Here is a 15105-nt window from a genome sequence, read left to right on the forward strand (position 1 = left end):
AAATACATGTACAGTACTTGTATAAAGAATCAGTGAAAGTACCTTATGCTTTATATCTGTTTATGTGAGCCTTGTACAGCTGCATTCACACACTAATGGCTATTCTCCATAGAAAATTGCAATCACTAGCGCTTAGCGATTGCTATTTTTTACGGGGTTTGAGTTTCTCATTCAGGGAACAAGAACCACAGATCAATTGCTTCTGAAACACTACTAGCAACGCGATCACAACGCTGCAGAGTGAATGCTTCATAGGCAGACACTGTGCTAGCAATTTTCCCATCGCCAGCGATCATCAGTCGCAGCACAATCATCCCCTAATCACCCCCAGTGAGGAACAGCCCTGAGTGGGAGTAGGTTGTGCCGTGAGGAAACCATGCTTTTTTTTTAATTTCACAGTATTTCCAGTCTAACAGTGTGACACTGTTATACATTTTTATTAAATGTACTACCCATAAACAAGATACAACATTTTGTCATCAATGCACCACAGTCTAAGCACCAACAGCCAATCCAAGCATGCAAGGTACAGTTAGAATCACTGTTTGGTAAACAAACTGTCTTTTAATGGTTTTCTTTGGGCACTAGCTTCAAAACACCAAGTGCTGAGGAGCCTTAGCAGACAGGTTTGTGTCAACATAGATGTTATGCTAGGTACACACAATACAATTTTCTGCCAGATTTACCTGCCAGATTGATTTTTTCCAACATGTCCGATCTGAACTTCAATTCATTTTCCGATCTATTTCCATAAAAGTGAATGAAAATCGACCGAAATTCAGATCAGACATATTGGAAAAAAATCGATCTGGCAGGTAAATCTGCCAGAAAATTGTATTGTGTGTACCTAGCATTAGAGCCACAAACTTGCAGAGAAACAGTTATTTGGAGATAACTGTTCCACAGATAAACTAGAGAATTTGCATACATTTGCCAGCTATGGACCAGTTTGATCTACCATGAACCAGTGCTTTTCTTTTACCACACTTAATAATTCATGCAATCCTACTGGAAATTATAGTAAAAAAGGAGACCCTCAAATGTCAGGATAACTAAGGCATTGAGAAAGACACTAATGCAGTTGGTGGCCAGTTCTTTTAGTAACCTCAGCATATGCACTTATCAGCATGGATTGCCTACACTTCTATGGGAACACCATATAAATCTCCCTTGAGGAAGTTCTTTGTCACAGATACTTAGCATCAGCCTCAGGCATCCATAATATTCTGATGCACTGTTTTCTTCAGATAGTAAAGCTTTGTAAAATGGCAGAGAGGTGGCTGTTTATTCATTCCTTTATCTTCTACCCGTACATTTAATAACATAGGTAGAATATTCCTTATAACTTAATTACATCACTACCACAGCATATCAAGTAGCCATGCTGTCAAAACACATCAGCAAAAAGTGTCAGCTTCATCCTGACATGCTAAACTAAATCAATCACTATTTTCTCACAGGAGATTACAGAGTACGAACAACAAGCCAAGAGAGCACGTAAAGGGGTTACCAGGGTATATATATATATATATATATATATATATATATATATATATATATATATATATATATATATATATGTATGTATGTATGTATGTATGTATGTATGTATGTATGTATGTATGTATGTATGTATGTATGTATGTATGTATGTATGTATATATATATATATATATATATATATATATATGTATATATATAGATATATATATATATATGTATATATATATATATATATATATATTTATATACACATATATGTAGTGTAGTTTTACTGTGTATAAGCTTAGTAAATATTGCTTATGTTGTACAATATTAATTCATAATTGGTTTAGTCAAAGTTTGCCCATTGTAAAATCCTCAATTTACTTCTTCATTTATCATAGATAGTGATATCTTTACCACTGACAAGGTGCATCACTGTGGAAAGATTGTTGTAAAGTGAGCTGAAAGTTTGAAAGTTTCATATCATCATAGGCTAGGCTAAGCATCACTTGAAGGGCGGGGTTAGAAACCAATATATAGCAGTATATAGATATAAGAGGTGTTTCTGATGCTGAAGCTACAATGATTACTATGAAAGTGGGTATTATGAATAATCTACTACATTCTTCTGCAGGTCATTACGGTTTCTCTTTAAGAAACAAAGTGGCTCATGGTTGTATCTAATAGTGCAGCACTTACTTACGTAGGTGAAGCTACTGTGCAGATACACTTACATTTATCAGGAATGTTTTAAACATTTTCTCTTTGTCACAGAAACTGCTTACACTGCATCCTTCAAATTTGTATTGCTTTAAAAAAATATTTTCAATTATTTAAAAAAAAATCCTTCAAAATAAAATAATGTATATTAAAAAAAGAAAAAAAAAAACGCCATTTCTTTCTCAGCTGCATGGATTATCGAAACGTGGTTCTGGGTGACTATCTTTGAAGGATTGGTACAAAATATGGGAAAATGCAGTCTAAACATCTCAATATAAGCTTACCTAAGATAATATGTACAAGATTTTTCTGCTTTGGTTTTTATACACTGATTAAACTATACAATTTTGTTCCCTTGATATCTCCCCTGTGTTGGAGGTGCTGCAACAATATATCCATCAAACATATCTTTTGGTCCTATCCTGAGGTTCAAAAACGTTGGGAAATAATAATTAAGCTCATCCTTGACTATACGGGTATCAAAGTCCCTCTGGAACTTCAGATATAGACACGTTTCGGGCCTTCCTATGAAGAAACTGAAAGCCCCATGACAATTTCTAAATTATTACCTTACTGTGGCCCATTGCACTATAGCCGTGCACTAGAGGGCAGATAAATTACCTGATTTTACCCAGGTAGAAAAAAAACAACGTTTTGTAAGAAATAATACCTTTTAATGGCTAACTAATAGAGTTAAATGATGCAAGCTTTCTGGGATCTAGTCCCCTTCTTCAGGCATATTTCCAGATGTAAGCTGAAGTAAAACATTGATGCAGATAAATGGTAAACGCGAAGATGACAGTTGTGTTGGTTACTGTTTATCCGTTAGGTGTCAGGTGATCAGCAGGCTGGAGCCAGTGAGTTAGTGCAACCATACATGAAATCCAGCAGGTTTCTGAAGATCATGAAGCCAAATCAATCATGTTACATAAGGTGTCATGAATCCTGTTCCACAATTTAAACCTTCTGTTAATGTCTTGAACATTTTCATAAATTTGTACTCAGAAACTTTTCTTGATTGATCATTTTTGAAGTTACCCTTAAGAACAAGTACTTTTAGATCTTGCATGCTGTGTCCTGGTTCACAGAAGTGTTGGCCCACTGGTGTGTCCATTTTACCCTCATTAATTTTTAAAGCGGTGATGGTTCATTCTTGTGCGCAGTTTTTGTCCTGTTTCTCCTATATAGATTCCTCTTGAGGGGCATTTCATGCAGCGTATCATGTATACAACATTGGATGACTCGCAGGAAAATTGGTCTTGTATTTGATGATATTTCTGTGAGTTTGGTATTTGTATTTGGCTTGTGCTCAAGATATAAGGGCAGGTCTCACACCTTGTATTATTGCAGGGTAATGTGCCTGGAGTATCTGGTGTAGATAATGCACTTCTGATAATCATTTGTCTCAAATTGGGAGGTTGTCTGAAAGCAAGCAGTGGTAAATCAGGAAAAACATCCTTCAGGCGTTTGTCTTTATGGAGTATTGGTTGTAGGGCTTTTGATATCTTCCTCAGTGTCTTTAATTTTGGGTTGTAGGTTACCACAATTGGGATTCTGTTGTTTTCAGTCTTTGGGGTGTACTTCAACAGTTCCTCTCTTGATTTTAAAGTTGCTCTGTGTATTTGATCATCAACGATTTGTGGATGATATCCCTGATCTATGAATATTTTACGTAGTGACATAAGTTGTCTGTCTCTGTCCTCTGAATTAGAACATATTCGGTTATACCTCAGAGCCTGGCTGTAAACAATAGATTTGTTGGTGTGTTCCGGGTGGAAACTCTTCCATTTTAGGTAAATATGCCGGTCAGTTGGTTTACGGTATATGGATGTTTGTAAAATTCTATCTTGTATATAAATTGTGGTATCCAGGAAACTGACATGGGAGGTTGAAAAGCTGAGCGTTAACTTGATGTTCTTGTGGTACTCTGAGAAGTTTTTGTGAAATCTGATTAATTCTTCCTGTGATGCTGTCCAGATTAATAGGATATCGTCTATAAATCTGAAGTAAGCCCATGGTTTAATTTCACAAGTTGAAAGGAAGTTTTCCTCCAATCTGGCCATAAACAAATTTGCATACTGGGGCGACATCCTACTTCCCATAGCACTGCCCATTGTCTGTAGATACATATCATTCCCAAATGAAAAATAGTTGTGAGTTAGTATATACCTGATAAGTTGTAGTGTGGGCTCTGTTGGTAGATCATTTAGCTGAAGGAAATGTTGGCAAGCTGCAATACCGTCCTCGTGTGGAATGTTGGTATAAAAGGATTCAACATCCATTGTAGCCAGGATAGCACCCTCTGGGATCGGACCCATGGAAGTCAATTTGTTAAGAAGGTCAGTGGTGTCTTGGCTGTATTCCAGATATCTGTATAACCAGATATCTTTTCTGTTAGTGTCCCCAAACCAGAGATTTTACCCACAACTTGAATAAGGTGGCCTTGGTATATAAACTTGAGGAGCTCACTGCCAGATTGAGAGGTGAGCTGAAATTCTTTGTTAAGGTATGGGCTGATACTTCGTTTGCCATCTCTAATATTGCATAGATCCGATTGTCTACAATCAATAATCTAAAGTGTGTGCTCAGCTGTAGTGATTCCAATTCCGGAGGGCTTGCAACTTTCTCATCTTGCTTTCCAAGGTGCACACAATGGCCCCTCCCCACCTCTGAGCATATTTTCCTTTTTAACAAAACTTCCCTAGACATGGTTTGGGCTTTCAATGTCATTGTGTTGCATTTGGCTGCTGTATGTGTCCTCCAAGAGCCAAAACAAACAAGCAGATTTTGTTTTGCACTAACATCAATGTTTACATAACCGGCATGCCACAAGAATAAACACCAATAAGTCAACTCAATCATCTGGTTAAATTTTCAGCCAAAACTCTGGGATTCTAGCTGCTATTTGCAGCCAAATTATTATGTTTGGGGGAAATGACATAAGGGACGTGAATTAGCATCTCCTTGACATGGGTACCTTGGCAGGACAGCATTACTTTATAATCACTCTGACACAAAGTGAGTAATAACTATACTTAATTTGCAGCGTCAGCCATAATTATTTAAAAATTCCTAAAAAGTACAAATAGTTGAACCTTACGGTGCAGTGTAGTGCGCTACCAGCTGTTATAATGCAATAAAAAATCAACATCCAATAAAGATGCTGCTGTTCTTTTCTTATGAAGAAAGGAAGAAAAAAAAAGATTAATCCTTGCTCTGGCAGTGGATTATTTCCCTCCAACACCGATGTCATACTTAGTCCAACCAGGAGAATAATAACTGCTACTAGTGAAGCCATTGTTGGAAATAATCCAACATGATGTCAGCCTATTCATATTGAAGTGTCGGACTAGTCGATTAATTTGATCACCGCCAGTCCCACGATGTGCCACTGCAACACATAATTATGTAAGTGTATTTGGGCTTCCAGATGCCTGTGCTGCCCCCAGATCTAGTCCAGCACAGAATCAGGTTCCTTGGATCAAGATATCAGACTAAGTCTGACACGGTGATCCCCTTCAGCACCACACTGCACTGCATAATTACTTAACCACTTGAGGACCCACTATTTACCCCCCCTTAATGACCAGCGCTGTTTTAGCTAATCTGTGCTGGGTGGGCTCTACAGCCCCCGGCACAGATCTGGGTGCAGGCAGAGCGACCAGATCGCCCCCTTTTTTCCCCACTAGGGGGATGATGTGCTGGGGGGGTCTGATCGCTCCTGCCTGATGGGTGTTGCGGGGGGGGGGGCACCTCAAAGCCCCCCTCCGCTGCGAGATTCCCCTCCTCCCTCTCCTCCCTGCCCCCCCTGGTGATCTGGGCTGCACAGGACGCTATCCGTCCTGTGCAGCCAGTGACAGGCTGTCCCCTGTCACATGGCGGCGATCCCCGGCCGCTGATTGGCCGGGGATCGCCGATCTGCCACAATGTAAACAAAGCGGATTATTTCCGCTTGTGTTTACATTTAGCCTGCGAGCCGCGATCGGCGGCCCGCAGGCTATTCACGGAGCCCCCCGCCGTGAATTGACAGGAAGCAGCCGCTCGCGCGAGCGGCTGCTTCCTGATTAATTAGCCTGCAGCCGGCGACACAGAACTGCGTCGCTGGTCCTGCAGCTGCCACTTTGCCGACGCGCGGTATGAGTGCGCGGTCGGCAAGTGGTTAATAAGCTAACATGCGTGCAATGCAGGGTGAAGCTACAGTGCACGAGCTAGCACTGCCCCCCCTCAGTCCCTTGCATAGAGACCCCACCAGCACCAGCAACACAGGCAGTTAAATGTTTCCTGCACAACGGATGTAACAGTAAGGGCTAGTTTACACCAAGGGCACTTTAAAGTGCTTTTCAAAGTGCAGGGCTTTGACAAGCACTTGGCTACTGTAACCCTATGAGGGTGTTCCCACAGTAGCACTGTGATTTGTTTGCTCGGGAGGGGGGGGGGGGAGTGTGAGTGAACCTGGGTTATATGTCATTTGGATCTTTTTGTGTAGAACTCTAAGGGCTTGATTCAGTAAGCAGTGCTAACTGTTAGCACGCTTCTGAAAGGTCATTATCACGCCTAAACTCAGTTTGGGCGTGTTAAACTCAGATCGCGCGCAAAGACACGCTCGCAAAACTTTGCGCGCGCACAGCGCGGTGATCGCAAACTGCCCATTCACATCTATGTGACGTTTCGTGCACACCGGACTTAATGCACGCAAAGATTTGCGTGCTGGACTTTGCGCGCGATCTGATTTTAGAAACATTGCTAACCTACTTAGCACCCTGGTTAACAAGCCTTAAGTCTTTAGGCGTGCTAAGTAGGTTAGCACTGTTTACTGAATCAAGCCCTAAGCGTTACATTTTTAATTTAGGTAGGAGGCCCAATCAAAGTCCCATTTATCTTTCATTATATTTTGTTTATTTTTGGATCTGAGGAAATAGAGATATTGATGGGGTCAGAATTTGGTTCTGGTTAGAGATGGTTTTATTTTATATTTAAACATTTACAAAGTAGACTGAATTTTTTTTGTCTCTTCTCAATGGCAGCTTATTAAGTGTCCCTAAATGAAAATTCATAAACTATTGACACTTTTCCAGCTCCCTCACCTCTCAGAAGTGGTATTCTGCCAAGAAAACATTTATGGCTGTAATTTGCTTATCAGTGATGTTTACTATATTCCTGACAAGGTATCGACAAGACAGAAGCTGTCACTTTCATGCCTACAAATTAACTCTTTCAGGCAGCAAAATAAAACAAATAAAAAGGCCTGGTTATTAATGTTTTACACTGTACATACACATGTTTATCTCATCCCGTCACATGTCGCCTCGGGTACACTTTAAATCATTTTACATTTTTCAAAGTGCCTATACTCTTCCCTCATAATCCATACAATCCTCAATGGGGTGGTTGTTTTAGATTAATAAACTGAAGAGCAAGCTAATATCACCCGAATGAAGACTGGTTTTCTTTACAAGCATGTACATAGGTTGTAGTGACCGCAACCCAGGTTTGTGAGTACCTATCTTTTTGCCTAACTAAATGTCTACACCATACGGTGCTCCCAGATTGCCAGTGTAAACCCAGCTTAACCACTTGACGACCAGGGGATTTTTCAGTGATCGGTGCTGCGTGGGCTCTACAGCCCGCAGCACCGATCAGGAGTGCAGCAGGGCGATCAGACTACCCCCCTTTTTTCCCCACTAGGGGGATGTCCCCCTCCGCAGCGTTCTCCTCCCTCTCGCCCGTTTCCTCCCTCTCTCTTCCCCTCTGAGCGGCGCAGGACGGATATCCGTCCTGAGCCTGATAGGATAGGCTTCTGCCTATCAGATGCCGGCGATCCCTGGCCAATCAGAGGCTGGGGATCGCCGATCTACGTCACGGCGCTGCTGCGCAGCAGCGCCGTATGATGTAAACAGCGGGGATTTCTTCCCCGCGTGTTTACATTTTGCCGGCGAGCCACGATCGGCGGCTCTCCGGCTGTCCACGGAGACACCCTCCGTGAACTGACATGGAAAGGCCGCTCGAACGAGTGGCCGTTTCCATGGAAACCCTCAGACAACCAGTTTACGCCAAACGGCGTTAGCTGGTCGTCAAGAGGTTAAAAGATTGCTGCACAACAAAAATGACATTGAAAGACAAATTTGTTTTATACAGAAAAAGGGACACAATATGTCATTTATAATGTTTAATTGTATAATCACACAGCTGCCCTTGTTCATTAAGAAGTCAGCCCTGAATATTATTTATTCAACAGTGATTAATTTGATTAAATCTGTCCTAAGGCATCTTGTAATGCAATGAATGTTAAACATATGTAACATTACAGAATACAGCACTGTACACTTTACAGTGCCCCTTGAATTAATTTGATAAAGGTTGCTCTGCAATCTTCGAAAGGATTTTGTCCTTGAATGAAAATCTAAATGGTTGTTTTCACTTGGGAGAAATATACTGTACCTTGATTATTTGTGTCACATATCACCCTGGGAAGATGATGCTTCGTGGCATTGTCACTGTAAGAAGAAAGTAAGAAGAAAGAAAAAACTTAGCACAGATGACAGTCATTCACAGTTCAGTAAGATAATTTAGAAAATTTTGAATAATACATTGAAGTAAAAAAAAAAATACTGGAGTCATATCAGTCTGTCAACCTAAAACCATTGGCTATTTGCCATCAGATCAATATTACTATGTAGATCTAAGGCTCCATCTACAGCATCATTTATATCCTTTTTTTCTTCCCATCAATGGCCATTCACTGTCAATTTTAATAACAGGTCATACTTTCCTTGCTGTGCAGATCTAACAGTACTTATGGTCTTTAATTTCAGGTCAAAGAGCTTCAGGATGTAAAAGAATCCTGGAGTGAAATGAATATGAAGCTGCAGTCAATGATTTCCTTTTTAAAAAAATGTAACATTTTTACTGTTGTACTCGTACACTTACTCTAAGGGTCGTTTTATAATGTGTTGGTACGCAATTGTTTTCCCCTTCTTTCTACATAGCAGTGCATTGTAAAAAAGCTTTCAGTTAAAATGTGTATAGTGTGAACTGCGCCATAGGAAAACATGGGCATTACTTTGAAAAACAGTTGTCTTTCTGTTATAACTGAGAGCAACTCATTAAAGAGAAACCATGACCAAGAATTTAACTTCCTCCCAATCAGTAGCCAATACCCCCTTTCCCATTAAAAAATCTATTCCTTTTCTCAAACGGATCATCAGGGGGCTCTGTATGGCTGATTTTGTGGTGAAACCCCTCCCACAAATGATGTCAGCGCCTCACAGCTCTGAGGTCCTGACATCACACAGTGGGAGCCTTGTTGCATTGTGGGAAATAACAGCTGTTTACAACTGCCAAAAAAGCAAGTAGCAGCTTCTTCCAGTGACAATACCTGCCAGAAGTAAAAATGTCACCATGTGATAAATGTCAGAATGTAAATAAGGGAGAGGAAAGATTTTACAATGAGCAAGCACTGACTAAATCATTTATACATAATTATTGTAAAAATTAAGCACTTTTTTATTACATTATTTTCACTGGAGTTCCTCCTTAACCACTTGCCGACCGCCCACTGCACATTGGCGGCGGCAAAGTGGCAGCCCCAGGACCACGTAACGCACATTGGCGTCGGGTCCTGGGACACTGTGTTGCCAGGGATCGCGCACTGGTATGCGCGCGCATCCTCCGGCAATAGGCTCCGCCGGCCAATCGGAAGCGCCGGCGGGTTGTTAAACCGACGATCGCCACATAGGAAGCGTATAATACGCTTTGTAATGTTTACAAGGTGTATTATACAGGCTGCCTCCTGCCCTGGTGGTCCCAGTGTCCAAAGGACCACCAGGGCAGGCTGCAGCCACCCTAGTCTGCACCCAAACACACTGATCTGCCCCCCTCCCTGCCCCCTGATCGCCCACAGCACCCGTCAGACCCCCCCCCCCTGGCCCACCCCCCAGACCACTGTTTGCACCCAATCACCCCCCTAATCACCCATCAATCACTCCCTGTCACTATCTGTCAACACTATTTTTTTTTAGTCCCTATCACCCCCCCACCCCTCAGATTCTCCCCAGAATCCCCCCCCCCCCGACCCCCTGTGTACTGTATGCATCTATCCCTCCTGATCACCTGTCAATCACCCGTCAATCACCCCCTGGCACTGCCACCCATCAATCAGCCTCCAACCTGCCCCTTGCGGGCAATCTGATCACCCACCCACACCATCAGATCGCCAGCAGATCCGACATCAGATTACCTCCCAAGTGCACTGTTTACATCTGTTCTCTACCCTAATCACCCCCTATCACCACCTGTCACTGTTACCCATCAGATTAGACCCTAATCTGCCCCTTGCGGGCACCCAATCATCCGCCCACACGCTCAGATTGCCCTCAGACCCCCCCTTATCAATTCGCCAGTGCATTATTTACATCTGTTCTTCCCTGTAATAACCCACTGATCACCTGTCAAACACCTATCAATCACCCATCAATCATGCCCTGTCACTGCCACCCATCAATCAACCCCTAACCTGCTCCTTGCGGGCAATCTGATCACCCACCCACACCATCAGATCGCCTGCAGACCCGCCGTCAGATCACCTCCCAAGTGCATTGTTTACATCTGTTCTCTCCTCTAAACACCCACTAGTTACCCATCAATCACCCCCTGTCACCACCTGTCACTGCTACCCGTCAGATTAGACCCCTATCTGCCCCTAGGGCACTCAATCAACCGCCCACAGCCTCAGAATGCCCTCAGACCCCAGCCCTGATCACCTCGCCAGTGCATTGCTTGCATCTATTCCCCCCACTAATCACACCTTGAGACACCCATCAATCACCTCCTGTCACCCCCTAGCACACCTACCCATCAAATCAGGCCCTAATTTGCCCCGTGTGGGCTCCTGATCACTCGGCCAAACCCTCAGATCCCCTTCCGATCACCTCCCCAGTGCATTGATTGCATCTATTTTCCCCTCTAACCACCCCCTGAGACACCCATCAATCACCTCCTGTCACCCCCCCTAGCACTCCTATCCATCAGATCAGGCCCAATACAACCTGTCATGTAAAAGGCCACCCTGCTTATGACCGGTTCCACAAAATTCACCCCCTCATAGACCACCTGTCATCAAAATTTGCAGATGCTTATACCCCTGAACAGTCATTTTGAGACATTTGGTTTCCAGAATACTCACGGCCCGTAAAATGCCAGGGCAGTATAGGAACTCCAAAAGTGACCCCATTTTAGAAAAAAGACACCCTAAGGTATTCTGTTAGGTGTATGAAGAGTTCATTACAAAATTGATTTTTATTGTTTTTTCACAACGTTTCATTTTTCACTAACTTGTGACAAAAAATAAAATCTTCTATGAACTCACCATACACCTAACAGAATACCTTGGGGTGTCTTCTTTCTAAAATGGGGTCACTTGTGGGGTTCCTATACTGCCCTGGCATTTTAGGGGCCCAAAACCGTGAGGAGTAGTCTAGAAAACAAATGCCTCAAAATGACCTGTGAATAGGACGTTGGGCCCCTTAGCGCACATAGGCTGCAAAAACGTGTCACCCATGTCATATCGCCGTACTCAGGAGAAGTAGTATAATGTGTTTTGGGGTGTATTTTTACACATACCCATGATGGGTGGGAGAAATCTTTCTGTAAATGGACAATTGTGTGTAAAAAAAAATCTAAAATTTGTCATTTACAGAGATATTTCTCCCACCCAGCATGGGTATATGTAAAAATACACCCCAAAACACATTATACTACTTCTTCTGAGCATGGCAGTACCACATGTGTGGCACCTTTTTGCAGCCTAACTGTGCTAAGGGGCCCAAAGTCCAATGAGTACCTTTAGGATTTCACAGGTCATTTTGAGACATTTGGGTTAAAGACTACTTCTCACGGTTTAGGGCCCCTAAAATGCCAGGGCAGTATAGGAACCCCACAAATGACCCCATTTTGAAAGAAGACACCCCAAGGTATTCCGTTAGGAGTATGGTGAGTTCATAGAAGATTTTATTTTTTGTCACAAGTTAGCGGAAAATGACACTTTGTGAAAAAAAAACAATTAAAATCAATGTCCGCTTACTTGTGACAAAAAATAAAATCTTCTATGAACTTACCATACTCCTAACGGAATACCTTGGGGTATCTTCTTTCTAAAATGGGGTCATTTGTGGGGTTCCTATACTGCCTTGGCATTTTAGGGGCCCTAAACCATGAGGAGTAGTCTTGAAACCAAATGTCGCAAAATGACCTGTGAAATCCTAAAGGTACTCATTGGACTTTGGGCGCCTTAGCGCAGTTAGGGTGCAAAAAAGTGCCACACATGTGGTATCGCCGTACTCAGGAGAAGTAGTATAATGTGTTTTGGGGTGTATTTTTACACATACCCATGCTGAGTGGGAGAAATATCTCTGTAAATGGACAACTGTGTGTAAAAAAATCAAAAAATTGTCATTTACAGAGATATTTCTCCCACCCAGCATGGGTATGTGTAAAAATACACCCCAAAACACATTATACTACTTCTCCTGAGTTCAGCAATACCACATGTGTGGCACTTTTTTTGCAGCATAACTGCGCTAAGGGGCCCAAAGTCTAATGAGCACTTTTAGGCTTTACAGGGGTGCTTACAATTTAGCACCCCCCAAAATGCCAGGACAGTAAACACACTCCACAAATGACCCCATTTTGGAAAGTAGACACTTCAAGGTATTCAGAGAGGAGCATAGTGAGTCCGTGGCAGATTTCATTTTTTTTTTGTCGCAAGTTAGAAGAAATGGAAACTTTTTTTTTCTTTTTTTTTTGTCACAAAGTGTCATTAACTTGTGACAAAAAATAAAAATCTTCTATGAACTCACCATACCTCTCAGTGAATACTTTGGGATGTCTTCTTTCCAAAATGGGGTCATTTGGGGGGTATTTATAACATCTTGGAATTTTAGCACCTCATGAAACATGACAGGTGGTCAGAAAAGTCAGAGATGCTTCAAAATGGGAAAATTCACTTTTGGCACCATAGTTTGTAAAAGCTATAACTTTTACCCAAACCAATAAATATAGGCTGAATGGGTTTTTTTTTATCAAAAACATGTTTGTCCACATTTTTTGTGCTGCATATATACAGAAATTTTACTTTATTTGAAAAATGTCAGCACAGAAAGTAAAAAAAAAATCACTTTTTTGACAAAATGCATGTCTTTTTTGATGAATATAATAAAAAGTAAAAATCGCAGCTGCAATCAAATAGCACCAAAAGAAAGCTGTATTAGTGACAAGAAAAGGAGGTAAAATTCATTTAGATGGTAGGTTGTATGACCGAGCAATAAACCGTTAAATTTGCAGTGGTCTGAATGGAAAAAAAAAGGCTCTGGTCCTTAAGGGGTTTTATGACTGCAGTCCTTAAGTGGTTAAGTGAAAAAGGACTCTAACTCAAGCTGTGGGGCTACTAGGCCAAAAGGAATGCAGTACATTTCCAAATTTTAGAGAATGTCACCAAGGCTTGTGCCTAGGGCACTGGAAGAAGGGCGCACTCTCCACTTCTCGCAGTCACCTCTGTGTATGGGTCCCCTGTTAAACACACACTCACCCCTCTGGAACCTCCACAGATCCGGAGGTTGGGTTCAAAAGCATATGGGGGGTACACAGATTTCAGCACTAGTAGACCTTCAGATGATATGCCACTTCAATATGTGGAAGGATCACATAGGCTCTACGACTAAAAGGCTTCTCATAGCGTAACATTTTTTAATAAAACAAATATAAAAAGTTCACAAGATACACTCACAAGGATCGTTGGTCACAAAGACAAAGCATTGAATACAAAGCGAATTGGCAGTCCCGGGTCCCGCTCATATGCATGCCCACTTAGATCCTCGTTCTTCGCGTACTACTTCCTGACAGCCGGTCACGTGGGACGTAGCTCTGCCCTACATGTTTCGTCACGTCTAGTGACTCATCAGGGGCTGACGTCATTACGCTGACCAGATCCTAAATGCTCCATCTAGCATTTCCTCCCAGCTAGTGCAGCGCCTCCCACCTACCACAGCTCCATCTAGCATCTAGCGCCTACCTCCAACTAGAACAACGCCTCCCACCTGTCACTCTCATAGATTCTCAGCGAAGGCATTTATATGAGTGTCACCTTACAGCAGGAAGAATCGTACATACAGAATAAATTATACATCAAGAATAAAAATAATAAAAGGCATGATTCTAATTCTAAGAGTTGATTACGCTATGTACTGTTCTTGTTTCCTCCACATGTAACGTGTTGGCTGAGTCTGAAGACTTTGTTCCAGATCCAGTGTGATTACAGTGCTTCTGCCCATTTGGACTTACCTGGGATAACTCCAATTGGTAAAACATGACATCCTTCTGTGTGCTGACTTAGACTTGAGCACGGTCCTTTTTTAGAGTGACTTTTTTTTGCAATTTCCAGTTTGCTGTAACAAGTACACCACATTTTATTTTGTTTTTCCATTAGCGCATATTTGAATATTTTTTGTAGAAGAAGGGCGATTGCCGGTCTGGTAAACAGGCAAGTAAAAAAAAAAAGCATCCCAGCAGCACACAGTAATTGTCTCAGTCCATGACAACACAATTTTAGCCTCTGTTTGCAGTGAACAGCTAAGGGCAAACAACAGCCAAGGGTGGATTTACATATTTTACTTTCTTTTTGCCCCTTGTCCATGTACAGCAGCCTTCTCTTCCATGTGCAACATCTTGTACCACAGGCCTTTTGTATCATGCACAGCTTTCTTGGGCAGCAGCTTCCATTCCGTGTGTTGCTTCCCATTTGCACCCTCCTATTTTAATTTGCAGCTTCCTCTTCCATATACCGTAGCCCCTCTTCCAAGTCCTGCCGCCCCTTTGGGCAGCAGCCACTCAAGGGCTGGGCCTTTGTGG

At 42.1% G+C, this 15105-nt stretch overlaps 1 protein-coding gene across 1 annotated transcript in view; it reads right to left on the reverse strand.

Moving 5' to 3' along the window:
* The window catches only part of CFAP47 (cilia and flagella associated protein 47), a 730879-nt gene that overhangs the window by 394640 nt on the left and 321134 nt on the right, over positions 1–15105 (reverse strand). The window contains exon 42 of the mRNA XM_068268343.1: positions 8644–8699. Coding sequence (XP_068124444.1) covers positions 8644–8699 — 56 coding nt within the window. The remainder of the gene's footprint in view (positions 1–8643; positions 8700–15105) is intronic.

The sequence above is a fragment of the Hyperolius riggenbachi genome, chromosome 2 (assembly GCF_040937935.1).
Source record: "Hyperolius riggenbachi isolate aHypRig1 chromosome 2, aHypRig1.pri, whole genome shotgun sequence".
In the NCBI taxonomy this organism is placed as follows: domain Eukaryota; kingdom Metazoa; phylum Chordata; class Amphibia; order Anura; family Hyperoliidae; genus Hyperolius; species Hyperolius riggenbachi.